This window comes from Geotrypetes seraphini, chromosome 14, assembly GCF_902459505.1.
Source record: "Geotrypetes seraphini chromosome 14, aGeoSer1.1, whole genome shotgun sequence".
NCBI lineage: Eukaryota > Metazoa > Chordata > Amphibia > Gymnophiona > Dermophiidae > Geotrypetes > Geotrypetes seraphini.
This window is the reverse complement of record NC_047097.1, coordinates 74,679,716-74,693,806: the sequence shown is the minus strand read 5'-3', so window position 1 is coordinate 74,693,806 and position 14,091 is coordinate 74,679,716. Positions and strand designations below refer to the sequence as shown.

Below are 14,091 nucleotides of genomic sequence, written 5' to 3'. Positions count from 1 at the left end.
AAGTGACAGCAGGAAGCAGAGTCCGAGGAGAGCCTGAAGTCAGCAATGGGATAACAGGAGTGAGGAATGGGATACAGGTTTAGTGGATCTTTGGAGCTATGGGGGGGGGGGGAGGGGGGCTGTAATGGCTGGCTACGGTCACCATATTGCTATTCTTGATGACAATAACTATGATGATGTTTGTGAAATTTACCTGAATGGGGACAAACGATATCAGACAAAATAAGTGCTCTTCCACCAATGTGAACTTGAAGTCAATTGGGAGGCTGGCTTCAAACTCAGATGGCAAAGACAATATATTCCCTCTGTCTACTAAGAAAGCTTAGCGGGGACATTGTCCCAATCCTGAAGCAGAACACACAGGCATGGGGGGGGGGGGGGGGGAACAAAATCCTTAAAGCTATGGGAAGGACTATTTAACAACATGACACTTTAGGAAACTGAAATTCATGGTCTTAGGATCCCTCTAGTGGTGAATTTAAAATCCATTTTCACAAAATTATCTTAGTTTAAGTCCATTAAATGAAACAAATCAAAACAAAAGAAATCTCTCTCTCTTCATAGCTGTAAAATGTGTACAACATTTATCTTTCTGTTCATAACTAAGAAGCAAGCCAACCAGATTTATAATCCACTTGTGCAAAAGAAATGTAAAGGATCTAACCATCTTTCTAGCTTATATATCAAAATACCCCCCCCCCCTCCACAGGCTGAACTAAGCCCCAGGATTTAGGTATTGGATCCACTCAGGTACTGGCCACCTCCCAGCGGAGGCCTCTTTATTTGGGGAGTCCAAACTTCCCTCTCTTCCATTTCTTCCCCCCATGGCATCCAGCATCAATATCCTTCCCTACCTCTCAAGCCCCCTGCTCGTGAAGCCCATCAGTTCTCTCCTTCATTCCCTCCTCCTCAACTCTTCAGCACCTCTCCTCCCTTCCCCCGGGTGTCCAACATTTGTCTCCTTCCCTATCATTCTTCTTTCCCTGTTTTACTCTTTGGCTTTCTACCAGATACTGGGCTAGATGGACCATTGGTCTGACCCAAGATGGCTCTTCTTAGGTTCATATAGAGTACATGGGGAAGTTAAGGAAGTTAGTGGTGGTGGTGGAAGGGGGGTCGAGGAGGAAAAAGCAGGCAGAAAGATGCTGGTGACCATGGAATGGGAAGGAGAGGATAGAAATGCTGGAAATTATGGGGGAAGGAAATGAACACCTTGCTGGGAAAAATTTGGGGGGTGCCATGGCACCTTTAACTCCCCCTGTTCCAACATATTTGAATAAGCAGCAAGCTGAATATTAGGGGGTATTTGTGTCAAATATTATAGAGCTTCTCCCTTCTGAAGCCCTTTCCTAAGATTTGACTCTCTTGTGTAGACACCCCCCCCCCCGACACACACACACAACAGCAGCTCCCCATCACCCCTCTGAAGGAGATATTCAGTGGCACTGCCTGGTTAAGGGCCACTTAATATCCCCCCCACCCAAGCCCACTCAGCATGTTTTAATTCAGCAGACGTCTCTCCTGCCTGGTTATAAGAGATGATACACAGTAGAAACATGACGGCAGATAAAGGCCAAATGGCCCATCCACAGTAACCAGTAGTAAATCTGTTTGAATATCAAAAATCATATAGTGCTAGTTTAACAATAAAATCAGAAGTCAAAACTTATATACAAAGTTAGCAGGAAAACATCCTCTTGCTGCCCCCAGTAGAAATACCTGCAAGGGTAAAGAACGAGGAGAAAACACCCAGGAGGGGAGAAGGAGAAGAAGAGGATATCAGAGGGGAGAAGAAACCCAGGCCCCTCACTCACCGAGGCGTCCTCAGAACACGAGGCGATGATGTTCTCAACAAACGGACTCCATTTGATGTCCAGAACATTCCCCTGGTGGCCACATACTTTAGGATAATTTGGTTCAATCCGTCCAGTCTGAAAAATTAAAGCCAGAATCAAAAACAATTCTAAATCTTTGTTAAGCTTCTTAAAAAGATCTGCACGGCTGTAATAAAACTGACCCGCCAGTAAAGAGCAGTGCCGCCTCCTTCCAGCTTCATTTGTGAACTCTGACCCGCCAAGAGCCAGCTCCACCCACTGTGTCACCAGGTCCAGCACAGTTCAGAGTTCAGAGAGAAGGTGGGCAAAGCCACACCACAGTGACAAAGGGTTGGAGCAGAAGAATCCCACTGCCCTTGAGTCTAAAAACAAGCGGCCATCAGACCTCTTAACATAGTAACACAGTAAATGACAGCAGATAAAAACCTACCCGATCCACACTAGCTTCCCAACAAGGCAGCTGGAGCTAAATCTACCACGCCTTCATGATCTCAACACTGGCTTCATGATTTGCCACAATGTCAACCACACACAGGCAGTTATATTTGAAACACCACCAAGCTCCTTATCAATCCACCTAAACCTACCTCCCCACTTCCCCCAGTCTCTGTTTCTGTGGAGAACACTCTCCTCCCCCCTGTCATGTCAGCTCGCAACCTCAGGATCATCTTTGACTCCTCTCTCAACTTCTCCGCCCAGATCCAACAAACCACAAAAGTCTGTCACTTCTTCTTCTACAATATTACCAAAAATCCGACCTCTCCTTTTTGAGCACACTACCAAAACTCTTATCCACACTCTCATCACCACTCACTTGGATTACTGCAACTTGCTTCTCTCAGGTTTTCCACTCAACCTTCAACTCAGGTCAATCCATTCAAAATTCTACTGCACAACATATATTCTGGCAGAGACGCTATCCTCTCCTCAAGTCATTTCATTGGCTCCCCATCCATTTCCACTTACTGACTTACAAGTGCATTCACTCTGGAACCCCCCAATATCTCTCCTCACTCATTTCTCCCTATGTTCCCTCCTGTGAACTCCACTCATCGGGTAAGTCCCTCCTATCTGTACCCTTCTCCTCCACTACCAACTCCAGACTTCGTCCCTTCTATCTGGCTGTACCATATGCCTGGAACAAACTTTCTGAGTCATTATGTCAGGCTCCGTCACCAACAATATTCCAATCCAAGCTAAAAACCCATTTTTTCAACACCTAACTCCCACTTAGCGTAAGATACCTATATCCATCCTATTATTCTCTCTGCAAGAAACTTCCCAACCTTATATGTCCTGTCTAGCTATCCAAATTAGACTGTAAGCTCTACTGAGCAGGGACCGTCTGTTGCTTGTGTATGTCTATAGAAATGATGAATAATAGTAGCAGTAGATGGTATACAATGGGATAGAGGGAGAGATATTGGAGCTAGGGTATGAGAGAAAGAGAGAGAGGGTGAGCAATGGGAGAAATGCACAGGAGGGGGGATGGGAAAAAGATGGAAATGCTGGTTCGAGACATAGAAGAGACTGAAGGAGAGATGCTGGACCAGGGGGGAAGGGGGCAGGAGGGAAGAGAAAAAGGACAGGATGATGCTGGGGAGCGGAATGAAAGGAACAGGGAGATATCAGACTATCAAGGAGGGAAGCAGATGCTGACCTAGAAGAGTAGAAGAAGATGATGCCGGGTTTAGTGGAACCATGTGGGAGAGGCTGGAGGGGAGAGAGGAAGATGAATGGCTGGGGAAGGAGTGGGGAATGGGAGAGCTAATAGGTGAGGATAGGAGATCGAATTTGATAGGTAGCTGAAAAATATAAAGAAGGGTGAGAAAGAGTGAACAGAGAGGATTAACCATCCCCCACCCTGGCATCCTGTTTGTCTGTCTTGTCTTTTAAAAATCTAAGCTCTTTCAAGTGGGGACTGACAGTGGCGCTCTAGAAATCATTAATAGTAGTAGTAGTGTTTGATCTCTGGATGTTATCCCCAGAAGCAGCCAGGCTGGGAAATTTGAGACTGAGATGATGCTGGGGATTCTGCAATGTTGAAGTGGAATGCAATTCCGAGAAAAGGAAGCCATTTTGGAAGAGCTCCAGATAAATGGTTTTCTAGTGGACATCTGGAGTGCCTTATGCCTATGAACATGGATGGAGGTTTTCTAGGCCAATGAGAGTATTCAGGACAGCAGATAAACAGAATAATTTTTTCATTGAAGCTGTCACTTTAGTTTGAGGCTTTTTTTCTCTGTCTTTTGGTACCTTATGGCAACACTTAAGAACAACTATTTGGTAACATAGTTAAGAGTTAGCTCTTGATGTTATCCATTTGGACCTGCTGCTTCCACGTTTCTTAACACCTACATCTTCCACTATCAAATACCATTATTAGAAATGTCAGCTGGGCTCATGTGTTTTAAGTTACTGAAGGAAAACTACAAACCTGCTCCAGAGGAATGACCAGGAAGGCTCCTCCACCAGCACTCTCGGTTACAATGGCCACGTACTTCGCATTCACGGCACAGAAATGGTTATCATGGACATTCTTGGTGATGGGCACACCATCAAAGCAGTGCTCTCGGTTTGCCACCTTGCCATAGACGTTCCGAAATTTTGAACTGCGATACTGAGGACGCCATGACATCTGTGGACAACGAGAAAGAGCCCTGTTACAGACGTCCATCCTGCCTTTCTCCTCCAACTTCTCTTCCTCCAGGGCTATCCTGATCCTTTATTTGTCTGGGGGTCTGTTAACCTACCTGTCTTCTTTTATTTCCCCTGTTTACCCCTACCAATCATTTCCAGCATGCTCTTTTCATGCAGTTTGCTAGCCCATGGCTCAGATTTAGGGTCAGAGAGAAGACATTTAGAAATGTTGACCGGAGTCTATAGTAGAACTTCTCAACTCAGTCCTCGCAAGTCATTTCAAAATGATGGACCTATTGCTGTAAAAATTACCTGACAAATAATATCTAACTGTATAGACTGAAGGAATCATGCAGAAGGATAGGGGATTACACATAATTTGATGAAAGAAACTCTCATTATAATAAATGTGTGATAATATTGTCAAAGGGCGGACCCTGTTCCTAGCGAGGAAGCCTTGCTAGGAGAAGGAAATGAGGTTAAAACCCTTGAAAGTATTCCTAAGCCTGCTAAGGAGAGTCTCAAAGCAGTCCCTAGGAATACTCATAAGCCAAGCCTTCCAGCAAAGAAACCTCCTAAAGCCCTGCCTACAGCAGGCAGATCTGCTTTAGCTTTACCTAAGCCAGTTGTGGGAAAACAGATGGAATGACTACATCTCCCAGCAGCCATAGGGCCAGAGAAAGGAAAGAGCAGGCTATAGGTTGCACTGATTTGTTTGATTCTTCAAATGAATCTGGCCTAGGATGGCAGAGGAGGAGAGTACAGCCCAATGGACAGCCTATTGCCTTGTCTTACCACTGTAATTGGGGTAGCATGCAAAAGATCCACAAATGGAGACCTATGTGAAGGAAAGATCTCAGAAATACCACACCGAGGATCATAGAGCGTTCTCCTCTATTTGCAAGGTAGTGGTGAGTATCCATCATAGATCTGAAAACCTTCACAGTTATTTTGGCCAAAATTTAACTGGCCTGAATTTATCAAAAATTGATCTTTGCTTCTTTCTTTCTTGTTTTTTTCAATAACTTGGTGAATAAATATATGACTGAATAAATGAGTGGCAGGTACATTCAATCTTAGTTGCTGCTGATAACAAAATCACAAGAACTAGCTTGAGGTTAAGACTAAATCCATTATAGTTCCACTTATCTTAGTCTTCCAAACTTTAGCGGCTCACTCTGCAATCTTTGGACTGCCCCTGTCAAAACATCAACGGGTCCCGTTCCGCCGCTTCATCAGGACAAATGTGGACATTGTAGAACATTGGATTTCCATAGTTTCTTTTCTTTGGATTGTTCTCTTTTTGCATCTTTCAGAGGATTTAGTTTATATTTGAACCGTCCCTTCCATTTCACTGAAGGTGGCGTCATCCTTTCTTCTGAATCCGTCTGTCTCTCTTCTGGCAGACAAGAAGAACACTTGGTGCTTCCCTCTTTTCAGATCAGCTCATTTCTTTGTACTTGACAGTAGCCCATTGGACTAAAGCTACAATTGAGTCTGCCTGTATTTCCAAACATAGAGGAGTCCTGGAAGGCTTTCAGAAGCTGCTTCCTGGATGCAACCTAGACATAAAAAGGCCCACTGCTCCCTGTCTGGCTACTTCCCTGACCCCGAGCCTTCCAAGGTTTTCAGTAGCAATGCTGGTTGCAAAGAGCGGGAACTTGCGCACAGCTACACTTGAGAATTTCAGGAATGAAAGGAATCTATATTCCACAACCCTATACAGAAAGGGAGATGGTGCCTCTCAGACAATAGGAAGGCCTGTCCTACAAACTGTTGTGGAAAGCTCCTTCCACTGTTGCACAGACTCGCAAAAACAATCAGAAACTTATTAACATCACAAAGCCTAGCCCCGGACACAAAAGGAGCAGCCTGGAGGTGCTGAGAAGAGCTCCAGCGAGTACATGGTGGAAGTGGAAGCAGGATCAGACCCCAGGTCACTGGAGTTCTGTCTAACCAAGTACTAGGCCCAGACTTTTCAAACACGTCAGCTGTGCACAGTCGAACCACAAAGTGAAGAGGAAACTCTGCTGAGCACTTGGGCCACAGTGTGAACAGTCTGGTAAAGAGCCACGCACCGTGTCCCCATCCTGCGCATTTCTCTAAGCTGCCTGTGATGAGCTCACACTTTTCCAGCCAAATTTCTGTCCAGCTTCCGAGTCACCACTTTGTACATTCTTATTTATTTTATTTCAAGTATTTATAGTCCAAATATCATCTCTATACAGCTTGCAAAATAAAACAAAATTAGGTACTTGAAAATGTCCCTATCGGTCCTGAAGGCTCACAATCTAGCTAAAGTACCTGCTTATAATAACACTAATCTTTAAGCCCGTTACATTAACGGGTGCTAGAATAGCTGGGTCTGTCTGTCTTTCTTTTTTTCTCTCTCTCTCTTTGGCCGCTTTCTGTCTGTCTGTTCCCTCTGACGCGATCCCACCCCTCCTCTGACGTACGGGATCGCGTCAGAAGGAATGTGTTACCGAGGTGGAGAGCGGCCTGCGAGGTTCGCTACGGCTGCTTTGAAGAGGGCAGACGCGAATGAAGTGCAGCAGCGGCGGCGGTAGCGATTTGTGCAAGACTTAGAGTAAGTGAGGGCGGGAGGGGGGAGTCACCGGCGTGTTCTCCACCTCCATGTGTCCGTGGTTGCCATTTCAAACTCCGCATGCGCAGTAGGTTCTACTGGCACGAAATTACGGATCATGGAGGTAGGAGTGCGCATGCTCGCTTAGGGTTTTATTATAGTAGATTCCAAGGTAACGATGAGTTACATTTCAAGAAAAAAAAAAAACCCAACAAAATCAAAATAACAAAAATAGGAAAAAAGAGAGAAGATGAAGGAAATAAAAGAAAATAAATAGTCCTGCATAAACAGTCTCTAAAGCGGCCTGTTAATCTTCTGAAGATCCCCATTTTACTAGACTAAGTGTAGATCTCTACATGCTTTTGATACGTGAATATCTGAACTGATTTCTTAGGGAAGTGGCAGAAAGGAGATCCATTTTTAAGATGGATTTAGAGCCCGTGACAAAGGCTTCTGGGAAGGAGTCCTGGTAGATAACTGCTGCAATGACCAGACTGGGAGCAATTGGATGAGGGGTTCTAGATGAAGGCTGAAGGGGCTAAAATCCCAACACTGGTCCTGACTGAGCTGGGAGGAAAGAAAAAATATGGGATCAGTTTAGTCAGGGATGCCTGGGCTCTAATCCCAGCTCTGTTCTAGACTTTTCATGGGATATGATCGAACCATTCAAGGTACTGAAGGGAATAGACTTAGTAGATAAAGACAGGTTGTTCACCCTCTCCAAGGTAGGGAGAACGAGAGGACACTCTCTAAAGTTGAAAGGGGATAAGTTCTTCTTCACCCAGAGAGTGGTAGAAAACTGGAACGCTCTTCCAGAGTCTGTCATAGGGGAAAACACCCTCCAGGGATTCAAGACAAAGTTAGACAAGTTCCTGCTGAACAAGGACATACGCTGGTAGGGCTAGTCCCAGTTAGGGTGCTGGTCTTTGACTATAGAGCTGCCACTTGAGCGGACTGCTGGACATGATGGACCACTGCTCTGACCCAGCAGCGGCAATTCCTATGTCTTTATGTTCTTATGACTCTGAGTGAGGACACACATCAAGCCCAGATTCGTTTTCAACAGGGGTCCAAGTACATAAGAATAGCCTTATGGTCCATTAAGCCCAGTAGCCCGTTCTCACGATGGCCAATCCAGGTCCCTAGTACCTGGCAAGTAGAGATCTATGAACTGGGTTAGCTGAGATGTGAGATTTTATTCCAGTCTGAAATTACTGCATCAGTTTATCATTTGTACTATAAGCATTATTATAGATATTTTTATGCTGTACCTCACGTTGGGTTTAGAGAAAAAAGGGGCACACCAGGCTGATATAGTTGAGAGACTGAACCTGGGGGATGTCAATAAAAAGCACCTCATCGGATGCGAGACAGAATCAAGATCACATTCAGTAAAATGGTAGCAGTTAATAAGGAGCAGACAGCAGCGATCCTGTCGGGTGAATTTGCGCAGCAGATATCAGACAGTCTAGATATATTAGTGATAGGAAGAAGTGCAAAAGTGGCATTGTGAGTCGAAGCTCTGGATTGAGAGGGCAGAGGATGAAGTGAAGAGGTGATGGGCTCTGAGGAAATACACTTTTACAGAAAGGGTGGTAGATGCATGGAAGAGGTGGTGGAGACAGAGACTGTGTCTGAATGCAAAAGGGCCTGGGATCTCTTAGAAAGAGGAAGAGATAATGGTTACTGCGGATGGGCAGACTGGACGGGCCATTTGGCCTTTATCTACTGTCATGTTTCTAAGTTGCGCTAAAAGAAAGCAAAAAATTGCATCTGGCGCTGGAAGAAATCCGTGAATAATTTGATTCATGTGCTCAGCCCCTGTACAAGGTCGAAAACAGGATTTCAGCACAGAAGGATACAATGGTCCGCTTCGATGAGAGCTTGCACAGCTCAGGGCTGAAAATGCCATAGGTCATAGGTCACAGACATTGAAGCAATTACAAAACTGCACAGAAAAGGGAGATATGTAGAACATATAAAAACATATAAATCTAAACAAGGAAATGTTGATTGGAAGACACGAGAACCGAGTGAAACAACTTGCAGGTGACTGGTTTCTTGACCCAGTAAAGGACTGATGGAAAAATGGCATCTGGGCCAGTTGAGATCACATGCAAAAGGCAGCAATATGTCCCAAGATTTTAAAGGATGTTGTCAATGATAATGGTAATTTTCCTAAGTGGCTCAAACTAGCTGGGGGAAGGGGGAAGCTGCCTTTATGATGAGGGTCCCTGAGGAACTACTTCACTTTAGCAGCTCTGCCCTGCTATTAGCGGAGCTGCTCTCTGCTCTCTCGCCCAGACCTGCTTTGCATGTGAAAGAGAGGGTTGGCTTGTTTTCCTCTGGATGGGAAACTGCTTCGGAGCGCCTTCCCTCACCTTGGTGATTCTGAAAAGTTAAGCAAATGCCTGCATCTGGCACAGAAACAATATTCCCCTACCCCGAGTCCAAAGACTTTCCAAGAAAGTAAATGCCACGCCAAAGTCTCAGCTCATATGAGTATCAGTGAGGAAAATAGGGAGGTGGAGGCCCTCACTCTCTGAAACCTTCCAAACATTCATCCGTGTGGATGTAAATACAATTCCTTCCAGCATTATAAACCTCTCCATACTTTCTAGCAAAGTGAGGAGTATCCTAAAGGTTAGAGCAGGGCACTAAGAACCCATTAAGGATTGGAAATCCTACTGGCACTGCTTGTGACATCTGTTGCCTCCATTGAGCAAAATGCCCCCAGTGTGTGAACCTAGTGAGAAGGGCACGAGCTCAACCCACGCTCTTTTGCTGCTGTCAAAACCCTCAACCAGACCCCCCAAACAGAAGAAAAACACAGCCCCCGTCTCCAGTCACACAGAAAGTGGAGACATTGGCAGACCTTCAGTCTTTGGGCCGGGCTTGGCCACTGTTAGAAACCGTATTCTGGGCTTGATGGACTTCCACTCTGATCCAGTATGGCAGCTCTGAACAGTTTGTAGCTTGTCGGTTCCTTTCAATGAATGCACAACTCTCTCCCCTGTACTTCAGATCTCATTTATATCACCGAGGCTGACAGTGTGTCATAGAAAAGATTTTCAAATTCTTGCCTATGAACTCGGGCTGGGCACAGAGGATTATTCCAGCTGTCAGGGGCTACCAGCAGTCTTAAATTGCTATCCACTGATATTCAGTGGTATTCAACCAGTCAGAACCCCTGATTACCAGCAGTAGCCGCCAAACTGGTTTTCTTGTAGGTGATCTGTGGGTGGAGTTGGCGCTTATGCTCTTAAGTGTCCATACTGAGCACGTAACGGCAGAAGGGGGCCACGTAAACAGGACCCCAGAAAATGCAGACTTAACTCTGGACATGGCTCAGCACTGAATGTCCAGCTGTAAATTCGGTGGCAGACAAACTAAGCTGACCCTCACGGGCTGCGTCATTTCTAAAAATATTAAGATAAGCAAGTTGGGTGTTCCCTGCCCACCCACAAATGCCAACCACATTTGGGGGGGGGGGAGGACCCAGATATTGCTAACATTTTCTGATCCTCTTCCTCCTCTAAATTGCCTTTGTTTTGTGTCCATTCTGGGTCAAATCCATACTGGTCTGGGTGTCCAGTGACAATGGTTTGGAAAATTCATATACAGTATTTTAAGAGGAAATGGGATACACATGTGGGATCTCTAGGGGGTTAAAATCAAGGGAGGGTAGGTCATTGGAGTGGGAAGACTTGATGGGCTATGGCCCTTTTCTGCCATCATCTTCTATGTTTCTATGTTTCATCTTCTATTGCAAAACCAGATGTATGTACGCTGTTACATTCAATCCACAGAATTGGGCATATGAAGATCCCGACTAGTGAATATTTTTTTCATCAGTGGATCATAGAGATACCAGATGTGCAATTTTGCTAAGCAGTCTTTTCAAGGGCTTCCTGGTGTGAAGGTTATTTTTCATGTTATGCGAGCAGGAGAGGTTTTCGATATGGTCAGTTAATTCAGAGGTCACTTTCTGCACTGGCTTTAGTTTCTCTGACCTATTGCAGCCTGCATAAAAGATTTCTTGGTTCTGGTAGCTACTCACAGTTTGCTGTTTCTCCTAAAAAGTCAGGAAGTTGGACATCTGCATCGGAATGTAAGGCCTCTTTTGAAGACTGACTGATCTTCCCTAAAATCCCTTCCTCCCTCCCTCTCATCTACCCACCCCATTTCCCGTTTTCTTACATAGATTTCTTGGCAGGCAAATATTCCGTTTTTACAGCTTAATTCCATTATATGACTTGCACTGATCTTCAGTTACACCACTTCTTAGACATTAAATCTTTTACTTGATCCAACCCGAACCCTTCTCTGTCTTGACTAGACTAGAACCTCTACAGGGAAAGTCTTCCTCTTTGTTTTACCAAACAATGCACCTTACAGCAGTATTCATTCATTCCATTTGATTATTCGCCTCTTCAGAGCTGTTCGAGGCAAGGAACAAATTCAAAAATTCTATGTCGAGCATAAAATCACAGAGGGAAACAGCTTTCAGTTTCTCTGGATGCACAAGGTGAAGAGTGATGAGAGAACTGAGGTAAAAGGCAACAGTGATCACAATACAATCAAATTAGAGATCATCACTACAGGGAGAATCAAAATTACTGCAGTAACAATTAAAAAGGGAAAAGCACGACAAAATGAGAAAAGTAGTTTGGTCTTTATGGAAGAAGATGTAAGAGAATGTTAGGTATTATCAAGAAAGGTATTACAACCAGAACGAAAGAAGTTATCCTGCTGTTGTATTGGGCGATGGTGCGCCCGCATCTGGAGTACTGCGTACAATATTGGTCGCCGTACCTTAAGAAGGATATGGCGATACTTGAGAGGGTCCAGAAAAGAGCGACAAGGTTCATAAAAGGTATGGAAAATGTTTCATATGCTGAAAAATTAGAGAAACTTGGGCTCTTTTCCCTGGAAAAGCGGAGGCTTAGAGGGGACATGATAGAGACCTATAAGATCATGAAGGGCATAGAGAAAGAGGAGAGGGACAGATTCTTCAAACTTTCAAAAACGACAAGAACGAGAGGGCATTCGGAAAAATTAAGAGGGGATGGATTAAGAACCAATGCTAGGAAGTTCTTCTTCACCCAAAGGGTGGTGGACACCTGGAATGCGCTTCCAGAGGGTATGATAGGACAGAGTACGGTATTGGAGTTCAAGAAGTGATTAGATAATTTCCTGAAGGAAAAGGGGATAGAAGGGTATAGATAGAGGATTACTATACAGGTCCTGGACCTGATGGGCCGCCGCGTGAGTAGGCTGCTGGGCGTGATGGACCTCTGGTCTGACCCAGCAGAGGCACTGCTTATGTTCTTATGTTAGATCTACCTGAACCAGAAATGGTTTTCAAGGGTGATAATGCGGAGGAACTGAAAGAAATCTCGGTGAATCTGGAAGATGTACTGAGCCAAATCGACAAGTTAAAAAGTGATAAATCACCAGGACTGGATGGTATACATGAAACATGAAATTGCTGACCTGCTGTTAGTGATCTGTAACCTGTCACTACAATCGTCTGTAGTACCTGAAGATTGGAGGGTGGCCAATGTTACGTCTTTTTTTTTTTTTTGGGGGGGGGTTAAAAAGGCTCCAGGAGAGATCCAGCTTGTTTATTTTCTTGAATTTTTTCACGCTGTTTGATTTTTAAAGTTATTTTCCTCCTGTGTAGTTTTTACATTCTGTCATGGCAGAAACGCATTTGTCCAAGGCAGCAAAGCACATTTATCAGGGTAGACCAAGTTTGCTTTGAAGTTCCTTCCCAGATGACAGTATCTGGGGGAAGAGGATTATTTTATGTAGCACATGTGTTAAGACGGTGTGCATGAGTTCAGCACATGGATATTGCTTCAGTCCCCGAGTCCAGAGCCCGGAGATCTGACCCACACCTCTCTCTCTGGGGTCACACTGGCTGCTTCTCCAGTGCTCTCAGTCGAAGTGGAAGGGTGTGCCGGGATAACTGGCTTCAATCAGCAGTTTCTGACGTTCCATTTTACAACTTCTTGCTGACTCCACTTTGGAACGGGGCCTGCCAGGCTGCTCCAGAGGAATCATTGCACCATCCCTCTCGCAGGGCAATTTAGCTCATTCATGAGATTCAAAGGCTTCGGGGGATGCACTGGAGGCAGCTTGTACAGACAGAAGAGAACAGAGAGCTCCTTGACAAGATGTTGAGTAAATCTAAACTTGCTCCTTCATTGGCCAAATCCCACCCCTTGCTCACCTTCCTGAGTAGGGGCAATGGCACACATTTACTCACCTCCTGTGCACTCCGGTCCAGAGGTTCCCTTCAACTGCAGCTGGGAAGGTTACACAAAAAGGTGAAGTTATCTAATCTGTTATTTGTTCGTTGCAGCGAGAAAAGAATAGTGCATTAGATGACAACAGAATCAAGGAGGGCATTGCGAGAAGAGCAAAAGCTTAGACATTCCAGTTAGAAGTTTCAGAATTTTAAGGAGACATTTCTAGGTAGGGAAGTATTAGAATTCAGTTAGGCCTTGGGATTACTTAAGCCAAAAGGTATTCTCAGCATCCTTTTTTACTATAGACATAGACTATGACGGCAGAAAAGGGCCAATGGCCCACTCAAGAACCCTCCCTCCCTTGAGAATCCATTCCTCTATGAACGCCGAGGATACCTTTTGGCTCCTGTGATTCGCGTCAGAAGTTTAGATTTTTATCACTCACAGCATTGTATCAGTGACTTGGAATTGAGTACATTAGTGGTTACATCAATTTATATCATTTCTTATGTGAGATTATATTTGTTTTGAATGAAGTAATTCAATGGAACTGAGAATTGTTTGGAGAGAAGTTTGTCAAGACCTTGGGTGGGATTCTGTGAAAGACAAACGTATTAATTCTCCTGCCTCAGCTCAGGAGCAGAGCTGAAGGCTTCCTGAACATTTTCTTTTGTAGTTGTATTTTAGAAAGCTTTGCTGAACTCCATTCAGAGTCCTAAGCCCAGGTGCCCCGGGCCTAGCTTCTGTAGGCTGTGCTGAAACTGTTAGGACACAG

The 14,091-nt window shown here is 44.7% G+C and overlaps 1 protein-coding gene across 2 annotated transcripts in view; it reads right to left on the bottom strand.

Annotated features, from left to right (window-relative positions):
• Window positions 1–14,091, bottom strand: part of CORO2B (coronin 2B) — a 68,226-nt gene that overhangs the window by 30,660 nt on the left and 23,475 nt on the right. The window contains exons 2-3 of one of the 2 annotated variants that reach the window (XM_033920376.1): window positions 4,273–4,473; window positions 1,815–1,931 (exon numbers count right to left, since the gene is read on the bottom strand). In XM_033920376.1, the coding sequence (XP_033776267.1) occupies window positions 1,815–1,931; window positions 4,273–4,473 (318 nt within the window). The remainder of the gene's footprint in view (window positions 1–1,814; window positions 1,932–4,272; window positions 4,474–14,091) is intronic. The other variant, XM_033920377.1, reaches the window with a different exon arrangement.